The 18,467-nt window shown below is 34.5% G+C and overlaps 1 protein-coding gene across 4 annotated transcripts in view; it reads left to right on the top strand.

The window, feature by feature from the left end:
- The window catches only part of magi3a (membrane associated guanylate kinase, WW and PDZ domain containing 3a), a 275,042-nt gene that overhangs the window by 186,088 nt on the left and 70,487 nt on the right, over positions 1-18,467 (top strand). For all 4 annotated transcript variants that reach the window (XM_056448758.1, XM_056448759.1, XM_056448760.1 and 1 more), the window contains exons 4-5: positions 3,472-3,678; positions 16,312-16,480. In XM_056448758.1, coding sequence (XP_056304733.1) covers positions 3,472-3,678; positions 16,312-16,480 — 376 coding nt within the window. The remainder of the gene's footprint in view (positions 1-3,471; positions 3,679-16,311; positions 16,481-18,467) is intronic.

Here is an 18,467-nt window from a genome sequence, read left to right on the forward strand (position 1 = left end):
CTAAGGTTTAGACTGCCATTTATATGCATTTGACTGTAGAAGACAAGAAACACAAGTTTTTTGAACTTTTAATGTCAAGTTAGGATTACTTTTCCATGCAAAATTTTATCTCTTTGGAATTTAGGTTGCAATGTTGTTAATCTGGTGTTGCGGTAAAATAGTCAATTACAAATTTTACATTGCTCTTTGTTTTAAAAATGTTTTGCATGTAGAACTACTGTATGTCTTTAGAAAATCTACCTCATGTGTAGTGTGATATTTCAACCACAGATGGAGTATGCGCCCACAGGATCGAGTGTGTAACTTGACACTCAACCCATGGCCTGCTGGGATATCACTGTTGGATAATAGAGCCTGTTATTTCTACGTAAAACTGCATAGCTGTGATCTTTAAAGCCCTTATTTTGAACTCTGCCGCTTTATATACTTGTTCTTCCAGTCACATAGCTTGTGAAATCAGGAGAGGACACTCAGCAGAATTGTTTTGAGTAAGCAGGTTTCTTTTATGCATGGCCTGGTGCCTGTTGATAGAGATGATAACGGCTGTTGACAGTGCACACTTCTGTTAAGGCACTGTCCATCTGTGAAGTCCACAGCAAGTCAACCACAGCACAGATTGGACCATGATTATTATGGAGCAGCGATAAAGTTTTTTTTCAAAACCACGAGGTCCATAAATCCGAAAATATATCGAACATCTGTCATTCGGAATTTAATTTTAACCTGAAATATGCAAGAATTTCAATACATTTGCATGTGAAATATAAATGAAAAGATTCAATACATTATATAATACCAATTTATTTGATCAGAAATTTCAGCCTTGTCTCACGAGGAAACCTAAGCATTTTACATTCTGTCAGGCTGGCTAATTCTGGCTAATTTGAGTTCAATCATACAAAAATGTACGATTTTTAAAGGAGGCGTGGCTCAAAACTTCACCCCTAAAACCCAACCGTCATTGGGGGAAAAGAAAATTGTAATAAATTGTAATAATGAGATCATACGATTTCATATGAAATAGCCACTAAATCAAAAGCGAATTACAAATTGTCGTGAGATTGTGTTAGAAACAGTGATAATGAATGTTTTTTTTTAATGAAATGTAATTTGATCTTCTGATGAGTATAAATATGTTTTTTAGATAATTATGAGGAGTGATTACAGGACAAAAATGTTTAGATATCACCTTTGATGTTTTTTTTTTTTTGCTTGTTTGTTTGTTTATTTTTGTTCATGGTTTACTTGTGGCACTATTGGTTGGAGGTTTGGGCTAGGGCTGCACAATATTAGAAAAAATTTGGCATTGCAATATTTTTTTACACTGCGCTATATATATTACGATAGAAATACAAATTCACCAGACACTATAAATAGCTCTATTTGGAAAGTCATTTAGACTGGGATGATTTTGTAAGGGAGTAAAATATATCTTATGTCATTTATTATTATATGTATTACATATTATAAACAAACAGTCATAAATAAATACAATTGAACAAATGTTAAAGTGAAATAAATATTTCTTCATGGTTTTCTTCAGAGAGGCTGACAGCATTCGGGTACAGAAACTGAATAGTAGAAGTAGTAGTAGTAAACTTTACTGTCCTTGACAGGAAATCTGTTATGGGCATCACCATATTGCATATCTGTAAATATTAACCTAAAATGAGGTGTTACTCTCTGAAAATACAGAACATTTCCTTTAAAATAACAAAAAAATAACATAATACCAAAATAAAAGCAATAACAGTAAATTTAATGTTAGAATTTTTATTAGAGAACATATCTGTAAAACAACAGGTATTTCACTGTATAATGAAAACACTGGAAAATTCTGTAAAAAATACAGACAATTACCAGTAAAGTAACATTTATTTTTTACAGTGTAAAGTGTTACCAAATATATTTCTTGCAAACTCTGTGTGTGTGCACAAACAATACCTAAATTGTCCATTTGTGTGGAAAATAAAAGATTTTTGCTCACAAAAAGGATAAAATGTCTTGTTCTCTTATCATCACTTTAAATAATGTAATTAATGAGTCCGCACAGACAAATCTGTTGTGAGCCATTCTCTCTAACCTCAACAAACACAGCTGTAAGTGAATGACAAATTAGCGCATTAAAGACCCAATTATTTCAAATGAGCATTTAGTAACGCATTACAACAAACCCCATGTACTGAGCATTTTAAACCCATATTTACTTTTGTCCTCCACATCAAGTGAAGCTTAATGACTCAATACGTCCAACAAGAATGTCCATAAAGCTTAATGAAGTCTTTAGTGGTTTACAGTCAACCGGTGCTTTTACCAAGGCCACCGTTTTATCATTCCAAATGGAAAAAGCACCAGTCATGCTACTCATTTGCCATTTTTTTCCAGGCAGTAAAAGAATCTGTGATGTGTTTAAAGCAATAGCTCTCCTATTCAGTTTCATGTCCTAAACGTCTATAATGTGACAGCACTTGTAAGATGAAGTAGATTGTGGATGTGCACTGTTCTCCGCTATCAGAAGTGACAAAATCAATAACGTTCTTTATCGTCCTGTCCTGTTCTGTCTTCTTGTCATGTAGTCAATTTGTGAATTGTTGAGAAAGTAGGTCGCACTTTCTGAGACCATTTCCGAGTCCAGGAAGTTTATCCAGAAGACACAGGAACGGTAAAGCTTATAAGATAGACCTCCTGTCTGTAGGAAGTGGAAGAAGCTACACAGCTAGTCTTAATCTGTTGTGGAGAAGCGTTGGCAATAGATAAGAGTAAAGAGTGCTGCGTTGTGGTCCAGAGGAGCTGCTGGAGTGTTGACTAACAGCAAACAAGACTTATATATATGCTGTATATATATGTTGCAGGTTTCATGTTGTTGCAGTTGAAATATGAAAGAAGTTTGGAGACAGGTAGAAGAACCTAAGTACTTAAGCACTGTGGCTCTTCTCAACCAGGGATAATCTGAGACCACTATGTAGTTTTAGCAAACTTCCCATTGTTATTTATTTTTATTCTTCTTCAAATATTTCCCAAGTGATATTTAACAGAGCAGCAATATTTTAACTGTATATTCTATATTTTTCTTTGGGTAAAGTCTTATTTATATTATTATGGCTGGAATAAAAGCAGTTTTAGAATTCTTAAAAATCATTTTTAAGGTCAATATTATTTCTCTCCATTTGATTGGCTACAGAACAAATTACTGTTGTCCAATTACTACCCTACATAAGTAACTTAACTTGCCTGTAGGTCATATAGATATATTCGTGTGTGTGTGTGTATATATATATATATATATAATTTGGAGGAAGTGGTATCTGACCTTTAGAATAAAAGAAATACTTACTTTATCAACATTTCACTCATGCACATACCTAGTAAATCCAGAGAAACAGAATTTTGAAGTGCTCTAATTTTTTCTGTACCATTTTATTTATTTCACATGCCAGAAATCTATTTGAATTTATCATTGCTTCTTTGCAGGTAATTATTATGGCACCCCAAAGCCTCCTGCAGAGCCCAGCCCTGTGCAGCCTGACCTGGTGGACCAGGTTCTGTTTGATGAGGAGTTTGATGCAGAGGTTCAGCGCAAACGCACCACGTCTGTCAGCAAAATGGACAGAAAGGACAGTGCAGCTCCTGAAGAAGAGGAGGAAGATGAGAGACCCCCCATGGTCAACGGACTCACAGGTAAGACTGCAATTCTTTGCATCCAGGCATTCAGCAACAACTGAGTTAATATGTGCGTTGACCTAGAGTGATATTTGCTTATTTAGTCAAGTCACTTTTAGTTCTATAGCACTTTATTCAAAATAGATTGTGTCAAAGCTGCTTTACATGGCTAGACAAGAAAAGGACAAAAAGCAATAACAATATTTCAGATTGTGGGACGTATTTAGCGTCTGATTCGGTTCAGTTTTTATGCCAACATCACTGTTAAAGGACGATCAACATAGCCATACATAATATGCAAGAGTTTAAAAATCAATAATTCACAAATGGGTACAAATGCAACTCAGCAGAGTTAAAAGATTGGATATAAAGGTAACACTTTATTTTGATGGTCCATTTGAGTATTAGTAGACTGTCTGCTTAATATCGGTTGATACTGCTCCTTCAACAGACATTTAACTGATTATAAGAAACTTTTCAAGTACATGTCAACTTACACTAACCCTAACCCCAACCTACAGTCTACAAATAATGAGACTTATTTGGCATGTAGATGCAATGTAACTTAATCCAACAAACAAACCATCAAAATAAAGTGTGAACAATCTAAATTTGCAAAGACACTGTCAGTAAGTGATTTGATCATACCGGTCAGTGTTGGGAAGTAGCTTAACAAAATTAGACACACTGCTAGTATCCTACATCCTACTGTGCTTCATTTAAAAACTCGCAAATGAAAATAAGATTTACAGATTAAGAGCAAAAACCTGCACTGTATTTTATTCCTCGTTTTTGTAGCATGATATTAAGTTCAGCTTTAGTTAAGTTACTTTCTTATAGTTAGTTTTGAGATAGCATTGCAATACTGCGTATGTAATATTTAATCATTAAGGTATGGTTTGGATTTTCATAGCTGCGTGATTCACTGTGCTGGCAGCTTGCCTGCGAGGCTTTCATTGTAAGTGTATTACTGTAAATGTGTTTTTACTTCATTTTTGCTAGCTGAGCGACTTTGCTTGCTGTGGTAATCGACAGGAGAACACAGATGCTGTCAATAGAGCTTAAGTTGTTATGGGCTGATTTGATTGTGTTCCCTGTGAAGAGCTTTACAGAGGGGTCTTTGGATGCGCAGTCAGTTGTAAAATAGAGGGGTTTAGTGCTGTAGAGTTCTGTGCTGCGACTGCTGTACATCTCACAACACAAATGCCTGCTTCTAGTCATTCAGAAAGTCAGTTATCCTCCATTGATCACACCTTTAAGAAGCTGTAATGTAGTAGTACTAGATACACAGAGCTAAAGTGCACACAAAAATCTATTTGTATAGATTCATGCAAAATTTGATTTGTTGAAATATATTTTAATGAATCTGTTAAGAAAATTTTCCAAAACTAACATTTTGAAAAGAAATTAAAGTGATTCATTCAGGGTGTCATTGAGTTTACAAATCATTTCCTGTCTTAATCATGCAACAAAAGTCCTCTTTCATTCATGTTAATTAAAAATTAGGAATTAACATACATAACCTTGACTGTTACTGAAGAGTCAATACAGTATATTCAATGCTTAAGCCAAACGTATTTTATTATTTATTCAAGCATCTAATTTCCTAAAATGTGTCTCTTATAAACCAAAACTTTCTGGCTGAATCATTTGAAAATGTTTATACTACTCAAGAACTTTGGCTGTTTGAATCAGATTCTTAGTGAATCATTTAGGAGGGAAATTAAGATAACAGCTGACTCGCTCTGGGAGTCAAAGTGAATAATTCTGAGAAGATTGAACTGACTCTCTCATAAACTAACACTTCCGAAACTCTAGTTGGCAGTAGGTTATGTTATTTTCCTCTGTATCGAGTTTCTTCTTAGTTGTTTTTTTTTCTGAATGCGATCCTTAATGTACAAGTAGCTAAAACTCGCTCTTTCATAGACGGGAACCAGCAAATGTGCAACAACTTCATTCATAAGGTAAACACAAAACATCTGGAGCTCCTTCACTGGACTCGACACTTGTAAACAATCACTCCATCGGTTCTCGCGGCTCTCAGCACCGCCCACACTCGACACGGTTACCAAGCCGACCAATCACAGAGCTTGCTCTACCTGTCATTACCTAAGTTTCCACCCACCTATTGTTAAGTGTAATTTGGATATGCGAACGCCAAGATGGATGGAAACGCCAAGATGCGCAAAATTTTGAAAATGTGCATAACATATGCGAGTAGGATAAACGTTTTATTCGAAAAGAAAAGATGTGCATAAACTACGATGGAAACACTTTTAACGAACCAATTCCAGTATGCGCATAAAAAAAAGTCATGTGATTTTGTTATTAGAGATGTGATTATAAAAATATGTGTGAATGGACAAACCAGCTGGCTGATCACACTGTAAAACATCTGAAATGTTGTTTTGGTCATTCTAAAACGCTGTTATTATATTAATGTTATTATATTATTGATTACCTCTAGAATTGTCAAGAGCTTCTGTGCTCCACGTCTGATGCCTTCAAACACCACCACTCATTCATTGCGTGTCAGCATACTGTCTTCTAAGGCGCAAGTCATTTATTAAATGAAGAAAAGATTGACGCAGCTTCTCCTACCGCAGCAAATTCAGTTTTTACTGTTGATATTTGGCGCCAGTTAATTAGGAAGTCACGATTTTGTTCTCTTTGACTACTTGGATGGAAATGCTGCTTTATTCACACATCTTTCATGCGATATTCAAGTTATGCACATACATTTAATTTGCATCTTTGGATGGAAACATAGCTAGTGTAACGTGTAGTTACATTTTTTTAGGGGTGTGCATCAGTGTCAGCGTCAGTGTCAGCGTCAGCGTCAGCGAGGGCTATGCGAATGCGTGAAGGCTGCACCGGACCATACGTGTACGCTTGATGCAGAAGTATAAATCAGCCTTAAGACCCAATGTGATTATTTATTCTTTTTATTTATTATTTATTCTTTTCATTACTCAAGCAAAGCTATTGTGAATTGATTGCTTTTAATGAATCAGTAAAAAACCTTTTATTTTCACAATCAGTCTAAAAGAGAACCAGACTCTCAACTAGGAATGAATCAATCAAAGGGGAAAATGACTTCACAGAGATTACTATGATTCTTTCACTTAACTGAATCAAAGATAATGGCAATAGAATGACACACACTGACTTGAGAACAGAGAGCCAGTTCGGTTTAGAAGCGTATTCAGTGTATGGTTGAATGTATTTCATTCTTTTTCAGTATATGCCTTGAGGTGGGTCAGTTCCTCAACTGCCTCTATAACCTCTGCAGGAGTCATAGACTATCAAAGCCTGTTTCAAAGACTTGAAAAATAGTTGAGCTTTTTAAGTAGGCCAAATGCACAGTCAGTCTTGGGGTTTTTTCAGCGATTATATCCAGTGGCATAAATAGACCACGTTGAGCTGAGAATGAATGAGCTTATAGCTGCTATGACTTCAAGTAATGAGCATGTTAAAGAGGCTGCTGTTTGCTGTGAGGAATAAAAGTGGCTTTGCACCCTTTGCACACAGAGTAACTGCTGAGCCGCTGCCTGTAACAGACTGTTGTGTACCAGCCTCTGCACTCAGTCTTCTACCTTCTCATTAAAAACATACTCCAGGCTTATTATTAGTCTATCACAGCCATTTTGGTGCTACATTAATGATTATGTTCAACCAACATGCTGCAACCCTAATGTGCTCTCCTGCTGGCACACTTCTAGGTCCGGATAATGTCACTGTAGCTGTATAAATTCTTGTTTTTTAAAATTGGGACTCAAGTAGTAGAACATTGCATAAAGTTTGGTAAAGCACTGGTGAAACACAGGTAAATTAGACCACTGATAAAACAAGTAGTTAATGAAAATAATGAAATATTATTGAAAGTCAAGCTAAGATTTTTTTTACATTAAAATGCAGTCGTACATATTCAGAAATGAAATCAAGGCTAAGAAAAAAATGCTCAAAAATCAAGATTCAAATTGTCATTAAATCAGCAATAATGCAATTTTTTGACAGTGCTATTTATTACTGAAAATGTGATTTTTATGTTATGCATCCGTTAATTACATTTACTGACCATTTTTAGACACTTTTTGCAATTTATAATTTAATATAATTCCAAAAAAAACAGAAAAGTTGTCTCTCCCAGCACACAAAATTGTCTTTCGTTCTTGAATGATTCATGGTTTTGAATGAATCAAGTGAATCCATGATTCAGTGACCCATTCATTATGCTATATCTTTAATACCTTATATATTGTATATTTAAATAAATGTACACAAATTGATCAAACTATTATGCAAGCGGTTATTTACTGTTTTGTTTAGGAATGATTCAGCCTGCTTAAATGAATTGGTGGAATTAATTTACCATGATTCACTTATTAGGATAGGCAGGTTTAGTTCTTTCAATTTTCAAAAATTATTCTTTTAGTATCAATAAAACTGAGTAAAGGGCTAGTAACATTTTAAAATAATGGTCCATTAGTTAATGTTGACATGAACATGAACAAACAATTAGTAATATATTTATTACTGTGCTTATTATTCTTCTTTAACGTTAGTTAATGTTATTTAAGTTAAATAGCTTTAGTTTACGTTAGTTCATGTTAACTCACAGTGTAATTAATGTTAACAAACAACTTTGGATTTTAATAATGCATTAGTTAATGTTAAACTGAAAAGCTTTACGAGATTATTCATACTTAATGTTAGTAAATACATTAACTAACATTAACTAACGGATCGGAAGTGTTACTTTTGTAGTTACTAAGGAAACTTATAAAAAAATATGTAACTTTTCAAAAATCTAAAATATAATATATAATCAACAATCAATATTTGGTAGAGCACTGGGGGAAAAAGGTTTTTTAATCAAAACCAATGAAGACATTTGTCAATCTGACTAAATGTTCTGCAAATAAACAAATGTTAAATGACTACCTTCTTCAAATGTAAGAAGTTCATGTCCAATGTGTCCAATAGATGAATAAATGTCACCATATGTCGAAAGAGTCATGCAACAATTGGCTGAATTCTCCATCAGTCAAACTAGAAAGTAAGTGGCTAAAAGTGGCTCACAGATTGCTTATGCAGAACTTCAAAACACTCGACTGCTTTGTTTACATTTTAGTAACTATAACTATGACTTTTTATTCAGTTTGTGGTCTCATTTTGTTTGTAACACTGTAAGCTATGACATCCACTTGCTTTTTATTACAAAGTTTTTTCACGTAGCATAGTAAACAATGTAAACATCCGGTCTCTAAAAGAAACGGTGACATAAACAACTGAATAACTATTCGTATTTCAACACTATTGTGTCGTTGTACTACATGAGTTTGATGGGATGTTGTTCTGAGGACTCTTGCCTTTCAAAATAAACCGTGATGTACAGCAATGAATGTGTCTTGTTATTCTAATGAAATGTACTCCATATCTATTAAGCATTTTCAGTACAACTTATACGCGTTAAGCAAATACATTCTTTATAAGCTTCCCATTGAAAAACAACTAGCTACAATGGCTGCTTAAGGCTTGTAGCTTTAAACTGATGTATAGTTTGTCAAAATTACTCATGTTCTTTTTGGTGTAATCTATTCATAAACACTGACATGTGCAAAAACAGTGCCCCAGTGCTTCCACGTCCTGACGCTGGCTAAGAGGTAGGAATTAACAGGCTCTATTACTGTCCTGTATAGTGTTCATTCATTCATTTTCTTTTCGGCTTAGTCCATTTATTAATCTGGGGTCGCCACAGCAGAATGAACCACCAATTTATCCAGCATATGTTTTACGCAGCGGATGCCCTTCCAGCTGCAACCCATCCCTGGGAAACATCCATACACACTCATTCACACTCATACACTATGGACAATTTAGCTTACCCAATTCACCTGTACTGCATGTCTTTGGACTGTGGGGGAAACCGGAGCACCCGGAGGAAACCCACGTGAATGCAGGGAGCTGTATAGTGTTAAATATTATATCGAATTTATTTAAATGTAAATTTTTTGGTTTAGGAATCATGAAACTGATGACTGCGTCTATGCATGGCTCTGTAGGCAAATTTTTTTGTGCATAAAAATTATACACATGCTGTAATATTAGTGGCATGCTGTACTCTGATACTGACTGACCTACCAAATGCAATGCAATGGAATTGAATCCATTGCATAAATAGATGTAAAAGCAGTTCTTTAAAATTGTTTAAAAAAATGTTATTGTACTTTTATTATAGTGAAAAAATGTGTCTACGAAGCTATTTTTGAAATATTAAAACTGGTTTCACTGGAACGGAGCCCGTGCATAACCCAGTCCTCACATTGCTCCTGAAATCTGCAATTTTGCTTGGTAAATAGCTACAATAAATAAGAGCAGCATTAAAAATACATGGGCTTTTTTTGGAGATATCTAACTGTGGATTTAAAAGCATAACCTACTTCACGGAATCCGGTTTCTTCTGCCAGGTTAGGGTTTGTAGAAAGACTTCTGTGGAGCTCGGTTGGGTTTCTACTGCATTGTGCAGAAAGTAGGTAGGATTTACTGATGCTTCCTCCACAGCAAGTTTTCTTTCCCATAAATCAACGGGATACAGAACAGTGAACACCTTCAGATTATTCGCACGCAGCGATAGTGAGCATAGGGTAGGAATTGGCAAAAACATATTATATTCACAGCACATTAACCCACTGCAGTTACACCACCACTGTTCTGTTTGTGTTAGTATGATTGATCGCCATAGGAACTGATACTCTATCCCTTAATATCTGGCTTCCTTTTGCTTCCTTCAAAATGGAAAGATTTTAAAAAGTTTTCTCCAGACTGACAGAAGAGTTTATTTTAGTAGACTTTACAGGGTTAGTTCACCTTATAGTGAAAACTCTGTCCCCATTTATTCAGCCTTATGTCTTTCTGAATGCATAAGACTTTCATTTGTCTTCAGATGCACAAATGAAGATATTTTTAATCAAATCTTAAAGATTTCTCTCCCTTCGGTGAAAGTCTACCCAACCAAAGCTCTGATCAATGTTAATATATGAATAAAAACTCAAATAAATCTGTTCTATTTGTTTTATAAAAGCGTTGTGTCTCATCAGAAGATTTGGATTAAACAGCCTTTATTTTTTGATCTCTTTAGCTTTTGAGTTTTTCAGACTCTGAAAGATTTCCGAATTTTGGGCTGAACTAACCCATCAAGTTTAAAATGCAAGTCCGTGGAACTGAGACCGCACTAAAACCACAATAAACATGCACTACTTTTCAGAGGGTCACTATAGGAAATCCGAGTAGTTTCATATTCACTATAGGGCCAGAAGAGATTTGTGGATGCACTGAGGGAGGATTTGTTGGCTGTGTTCATATTAGCAAGTCCAGCTGGACAAGATGCCTCACAGCTGTCCTTCATTACGATTGGAAAGAGCTTTATAGAGCTCTGGCATCACTGTAAGGACAAGATGCAAATGGCAACTGTATCTAACTGAACCTTGCCAAGTGCAGACGGTTTTTTACAGCCTAGAAGTGTGTTTGTGATTTTTTTTTCCAGAATAAATTCGCTTTGCTAAAATGGCTAGTCTTGTATTCGCATAAAGTCTCATTGGTTGTCATTATTTATATACATCCAAATGGCCATTTGTGCTGCTTTTCCACTATGTTCAAAATGAGCCTGCTATGATGCTGCACAATTACAAACCATTCTTGGCACAGAATTCTAGGGATGGTTAAATAGCCATGCTGAGCCGTTCTGGTAGAGTGTGTGCATACTTAATTTCGCCCCTCTGTTACCTGGCTGCAAGTTCCTTCTAAGCGGAAGAGTGCTATTTTTTAAAAAGTAAATATCAGATAAAAAGTAGTCTGAAACACAGAAATAATGGAGTATTGTTCACATTACTGTTTACATTACACTTACATTACCAAGGCAATGACTGGCGCATTTGTATTACATTCCAAAGAGCTCCATTACCATGAAAAATTAAGTTTTATTATTATTATTGGTGGGGTTTTCATTATTATTATTTTTTTTTTTTGGTAGCAATCAAAATTCATATATCTAACAGAGATTGATCTCTATTTTCTATGGTGACAAAATACTCTCGTGATATTGTAATAATAATTAGAAAGTAATACAATATTTTATCAGAATCTTTCAAAATTTGGAAAGAGATCAATTTGAACCAACAATTTTACAATCCCTGTTTGGTACAAGCAACATCAGGCTAATATTTAAACATATTTTCAAAACACTCAAAGGGTCTATAAAATAAAAAAATTGTTTACAGACAGTTTATTCACCAGATTCAGGAGTCTGACATATTTGATAGTGTGCTGTAATTGCTGTGCAGTGAAGCCTTCAACCCATTTCAAGTTTTTTAATGCTAAAAAACAAAACGTCTTTCTTAGCATTTCATGTTTTGTAATGCTAAAAAAAGTTTTTCTTAGCTGTGATGCTAATTATGAGTCAAAACATTACATCAGACATTTGCACCTTGAAAACTTTTGTCGTCATATATAGTATATAATTATTGTTTCACAGGTTTTATTTTTATTTCACAGTTATATTTTATACAAACTTTATTTATACAAACTTATTTCACAGTTTTATTTTTATTTAGCCACCCTGTACTCTTTTTACAAAAAATAATAAGAATAATGAAAACAGACATTCTTTAATAATTGTATTTTTATTTATTTATTTCTGTTACTATTTTTAAAAATGATTAGATTGAGGAATACTACAAACGTTGATTAATAGAGGTCCTAAAAGCCTATAGGCATTTATGGTTAAATATACAACTATGATGATTCCCATTCACACAGATCCATGCAAAAAAGATCAAATTTGCTGTTACACATGCCAGGCCTGACGTTGGCGATATCACTTTGCCATGCTTTACTTTATCGGTTGATGTTTTGTTTTTAAAATACTCACGCATGAATACAGTCCAAACAAGTAACACACATCCACAATACACCTCTCTTTATGTAGAGATGATAAAGGTATTATCCTTAAAAAACTGTTCTCAAAACTTTTTATTTTCAATGGCAAAGTGTTTAGCTTTTAGTTGAAATTGATGTTGTGTTAATGTACCTTTTAATGTGCAGCACATGTTTCATACTCTCTGCCTACAATAACTGAGAGATTCAGGCAATTTTTACTCCTAATTGAACCACCACCATTAGGTTTCACTGACATCTACTTTCAACACTCAATCTGCAACGCATTGTGTTCATCTGTTCCATTTACACTGTTTTCTACCAGATATCTTTTTAGATCCTTTTTTTTTTTGTAAATAATGTTCACCACACTCTTCTGTTTACCATCAAATTCAGCTTTTTTTTCTCCACTTGCGCAATCAACCACGAGCACAAAAGACTTCTTGGCATATTTGCTTTTAAATGTAAGAGCTTATGCTTCTGCCTGTGTCATAAATGGTGCCACCATGGTTACGGCACAGAAACAACAAGTGCTGATTCATCTGCCACGCATGCTGGCGTCTCAGTGCCAGGCTACCATCATTCTGAAGAACAGGCTTTAATCATGGCTATGTCAGCATAATCATATCATGCATTGTATGACAACATATACTCTTTTTCCATCACCTCACCTCTTATGGATGTGTTCAACTGGTATATTTACATCCGGAACAACACACAAACTCTCAAGCTGACATGTTTTCCTTTATTTCATTGATTCAAGTCACTCACTCAGGTGGTAGAAGCTATTTTGGTTTGTTTAGTAGTATATATACAAGCATAGGTGCTAAATATTTGATTGCAATGAGACGCAGATCTTGAACACTGTGTGTGAAAATTAAGATTTAATTATTTATTGCAAGTTTCACAAAAATCAAATCCCAAATCTAATTGCTAATTTGTATATGTGTCATGCAAAATGCATCCAGTTCTGGAGTTAACATAACATTTTAAAAGTGAAACTGTTCTAAACTGTCACTGAAAGTACACTCCAAAGTGTCATTATGCATTAAGATATAATTATGTAAAATAAATGTGTACTTATTCCGACCTACTGACCTATTCTGCCTATCGATGTATATCAAAGAATTTAATTTTATATACATTCTGATGGTTTAAAATTTCTTACTGACAAATGCTGGGTTCCACACAATTCCTTCATGTTGTACCAGCACAAATCGATTAAGTTACTTTATCGTTTTTTACAAAATCAAGTGGATTGAACATAAAAACTGAAGATTTATTATTATTATTATTATTATTATATTATTATTATTATTATTATTATTATTATTATTATTATTATTATTATTATTATTATTATTATTATTATGCAAAGAGGTACACAACTTACATTGAAACACAGAAATAGAGATGGAAAAACTTCTCAAATTACTCAATAATTACTCACCCTCATGTTGTAACTATTGTTACGCTTTCTAAATGTCTTCTGTCTTCTGTCCACCAATTCATTTAAGCAGGCTGAATCATTCCTAAACAAAACAGTAAATAACCGCTTGCATAATAGTTTGATCAATTTGTGTACATTTATTTAAATATACAATATATAAGGTATTAAAGATATAGCATAATGAATGGGTCACTGAATCATGGATTCACTTGATTCATTCAAAACAATGAATCATTCAAGAACGAAAGACAACTTTGTGTGCTGGGAGAGACAACTTTTCTGCTTTGTTTGGAATTATATTAAATTATAAATTGCCAAAAGTGTCTAAAAATGGTCAGTAAATGTAATTAACTGATGCATAACATAAAAATCACATTTTCAGTAATAAATAGCACTGTCAAAAATTTGCATTCTTGCTGATTTAATGACAAATTGAATCTTGATTTTTGAGCATTTTTTTCTTAGCCTTGATTTCATTTCTGAATTTGTACGACTGCATTTTAATGTAAAAAAATAAATTAGCACTAATGTATATCCCAGACTCATGACTTCCTCTGCTTGAAACAAGCAACATCTGAGTTAATATGTCAACAGCGCAACCAAGCAAGACACACATCTTTCTTAAACATGCACCCTATATTGACACAGAAGAGTAGACACTGTTCAGTAGTCTTTTTTTATGTACAGTTGAAGTCAGAATTATTAGCCCCCTTTGAATTTTTTTTTTTCAAGGAAAAAAGATCAAGGAAATTTTCACAGTATGTCTTGTAATATTTTTTCTTCTGGAGAAAGTCTTATTTTATTTATTCTACTTGTTTCATTTTGGCTAGAATAAAATCAGTTTTTAATTTTTAAAAAAACATTTTAAGGTCAAAATTATTAGCCCCTTTAATCTATATTTTTTCTCGATAGTCTAGAACAAACCATCATTATACAATAACTTGCCTAATTACCCTATCCTGCCTAGTTAACCTAATTAACCTAGTTAAGCCTTTAAATGTCACTTTAAGATGTGTAGAAGTGTCTTGAAAATATCTAGTCAAATATTATTTACTGTCATCATGGCAAATATAAAATAACTCAGTTATTAGAAATGAGTTATTAAAACTATTATGTTTAGAAATGTGTTGAAAAAAATATTCCCTCTGTTAAACAGAAATTGGGGAAAAATAAAACAGGGGCCTAATATTTCAGGGGGGCTAATAATTCTGACTTCAACTATATACATAAGTTTTCTTGTACCTTGATAATATTTTGATTAAAAACACATTGACTGTTTTAAGAATATTTGTTGGTGCCTTTAGGGACTTGAGTCAGAACCGTTGCTGTCTAAAGAGTATAAGGGAGCTTTCAGATTTCATGTCAAATAATTTACACTGTGTAAAGTGTTCTGAAGACGAACAAAAGGTTTGGATTGACATGGAGAGTAATTTAAAGGGATAATTCACCCAAATTGAAAATGTACTCACTATTTACTTAAGTGATGATTTCAGTATAGAAAATGCAAATGTATTACAAATTAAGTATGCATTTATCACCTGAGAATAAGTACTGTAGCAACATGTTTTAATAAAGAGATGTGCTGGGAACATACTGTATACAGTTAAAGACAAAATAATTAGCCTTCCTGTAAAATTTTTCAAAAACTCAAAAAAAAAAAAAAAAAAAAAAAAAAAAAAATATATATATATATATATATATATATATATATATATATATATATATATATATATATATATATATATATATATAATTTTTTTTGTTTGTTTTGTTTTTTTATGGGGCCTTATAGTATTTACCCTAAAAATATTTCTAAATGATTCCAGCCAAACTAAAAGAAATTAGACTTTCTCCTAAATAAAAATAGTATAGGGAATACTGTGAACATTTTATTTGCTCTGTTAAACATTGCTTGTGTAATATTTAAAAATAATAATAATAAAAATAAGAAAGAACTGTAGCTCTTTATCAGAAACATTTTCACCCACTTATACCACCTCCACCTGCGCTCTTGTGTGCAGACAGACGGAAACAAACACAAACAAACAGACACTCGTTTGTACAACAGATATGAGCTTGACTGAAGCATTGTCCGTCCCTGAGAGGCGGCTCTCTAAACATCAGTCCTGCCATGCAAATCAAGCGACTCTTGTTGTCTACTTTCACTCTGCAGTACTAGAGAGAGTTAAAGTATGTGTTACTCCCCATTCCTGTGTTTTCTTCTCCACCTCTTTCTCAATGTCTTTCTTTTTGCTCTTCTCCCACAGAACACAAGGAGGGACCAGACTGGAGGAAAACTGTGCCCAGTTACACACAGTCCAGCAGCAGCATGGACTTCCGCAACTGGAACGCAGTGCCACGTGACGACAGCCAGGATCCTCTGCCCAAGAACTGGGAAATGGCCTACACGGAGACCGGCATGGTCTACTTCATAGAGTAAGGGCTGCTTGCCAACTAGGACACATTCCGGGACCAGCACTCATGTCAGCCAATCAGAATTTAGGGCTGTGTTGTTCCAGGGGTTGGTTTAAAGGATAGTTTACCCAAAAAAAGAAAATATACTCGCTGTTTACTCGCTCTTAAGAGATTTCAAACCTTTATTTTTTTCTGTTGAGCACAAAAAAAGGTGTTTTGAAGAACTTTTGAAGATGCTAGCCATTGACATCTAATACTGTATATAGTCGAATAGTTAATACTATGGAGATTCTTTAACTGCCACTTATCAACATTCTTCAGAATATCTTCTTTTGTGTTCAGTGGATAAAAGAAGCTCAAACAGGTCTGAAACATGTAAAAAGTAAACCAATGATCACAGATTTTTAATTTTTTTTTTTTTTCAAATCCATGTTGTGCTCTTGTATTTTTTTAAATATTAAAAAAAAATGTATTATAAATGCAGATTAAATAAGGATGGACAGATAAATTATATCCAATCACGATAAAATTTGTCAATAACAATAATAAGCTATGGACTTTTTTTACTCTATATTGATCTAAGAGCCAAGCACACAGCAGAAATGTGCAACAATGAATCTTAAAGTGTTGTGACAATTAAAATGAAAATATGCTGAAAATATAAAATATGTTATGCCATTTAATGGGCCCTTTAATTTTTGTGGCTTCAGTCATTGTTCTGGTACTCTTTAAAATCTGAAATCATTAACAACTTATATTGAAATATACAGTGCATCCGGAAAGTATTCAAAGCGCTTCACTTTTTCCACATTTTTTAAGTTATAGCCTCATTTATTTTCCCCAACATTCTACACACAATACCCCATAATGACAATGTGAAAAAATTGATTTTTTGCAATTGTTGCAAATTTATAAAAGAAAAAAAAAAACTGAAAAATCACATGTACATAAGTATTCACAGCCTTTGCTCAATACTTTGTTGATGCACCTTTGGCAGCAATTACAGCCTCAGGTCTTTTTGAATATAATGTCACAAGCTTGGCACACCAGTCTTTGGGAATTTTTGTCCATACCTCTTTGCAGTACCTCTCAAGCTCTATCAGGTTGGATGGGAAGCGACGGTGTACAGCCATTTTCAGATCTTTCCAGAGATGTTCAATAGGATTTACATCTGGGCTCTGGCTGGGCCACTCAAGAACATTCACCGAGTTGTTGTGAAGCCACTCCATTAATATTTTGGTGGTGTGCTTTGGGTCATTGTCCTGCTGGAAGATTAACTGTCGCCCCAGTCTGAAGTCAAGACCACTCTGAAGCATGTTTTCATCCTCTGTATGTCTCTGTACATTGCTGCATTCATCTTTCCCTCTATCCTGACTAGTCTTCCAGTTCCTGCTGCTGAAAAACATCCCTACAACATCATGCTGCCACCACCACGCTTTACTGTTGCGATGGTATTAGCCTGGTGATGAGCGGTGCCTGCTTTTCTTTAAACGTAACGCCTGGCATTTACTCCAAAGAGTTCAATTTTAGTCTCTTCAGACCAGAGAATATTGTTTCTTATGGTCTGAGAGTCCTTCAGATGCCTTTGGACAAATTCCAGGTGGGGAGTGGCTTCCATCTGGCCACTCACACAGGCCTGATTGGTGGATTGCTGCACAGATGGTTGTTCTTCTGTAAGGTTCTCCTCTCCCCACAGAAGAACACTGGAGCACAGACAGAGTGACCATTGGGTTATTGATCACCTCCCTGACTAAGGTCCTTCTCCCCGATCACTCAGCTTAGATGGCCGGCCAGCTCTAGGAAGAGTCCTGGTGGTTCCAACATCTTCCACTTATGGATAATGGAGGTCACTGTGCTCATTGGAACTTTCAGAGCAGCAGAAATTTTTCTGTAACCTTCCCCAGCCTTGTGCCTTGAGACAATCCTGTCTCGGAGGTCTACAGACAATTCCTTTGTCTTCATGCTTGGTTTGTGCTTTGACATGCATTCCTTATATAGACAGGCGTAT

The sequence above is a fragment of the Danio aesculapii genome, chromosome 23, assembly GCF_903798145.1.
Source record: "Danio aesculapii chromosome 23, fDanAes4.1, whole genome shotgun sequence".
NCBI classification, from domain to species: domain Eukaryota; kingdom Metazoa; phylum Chordata; class Actinopteri; order Cypriniformes; family Danionidae; genus Danio; species Danio aesculapii.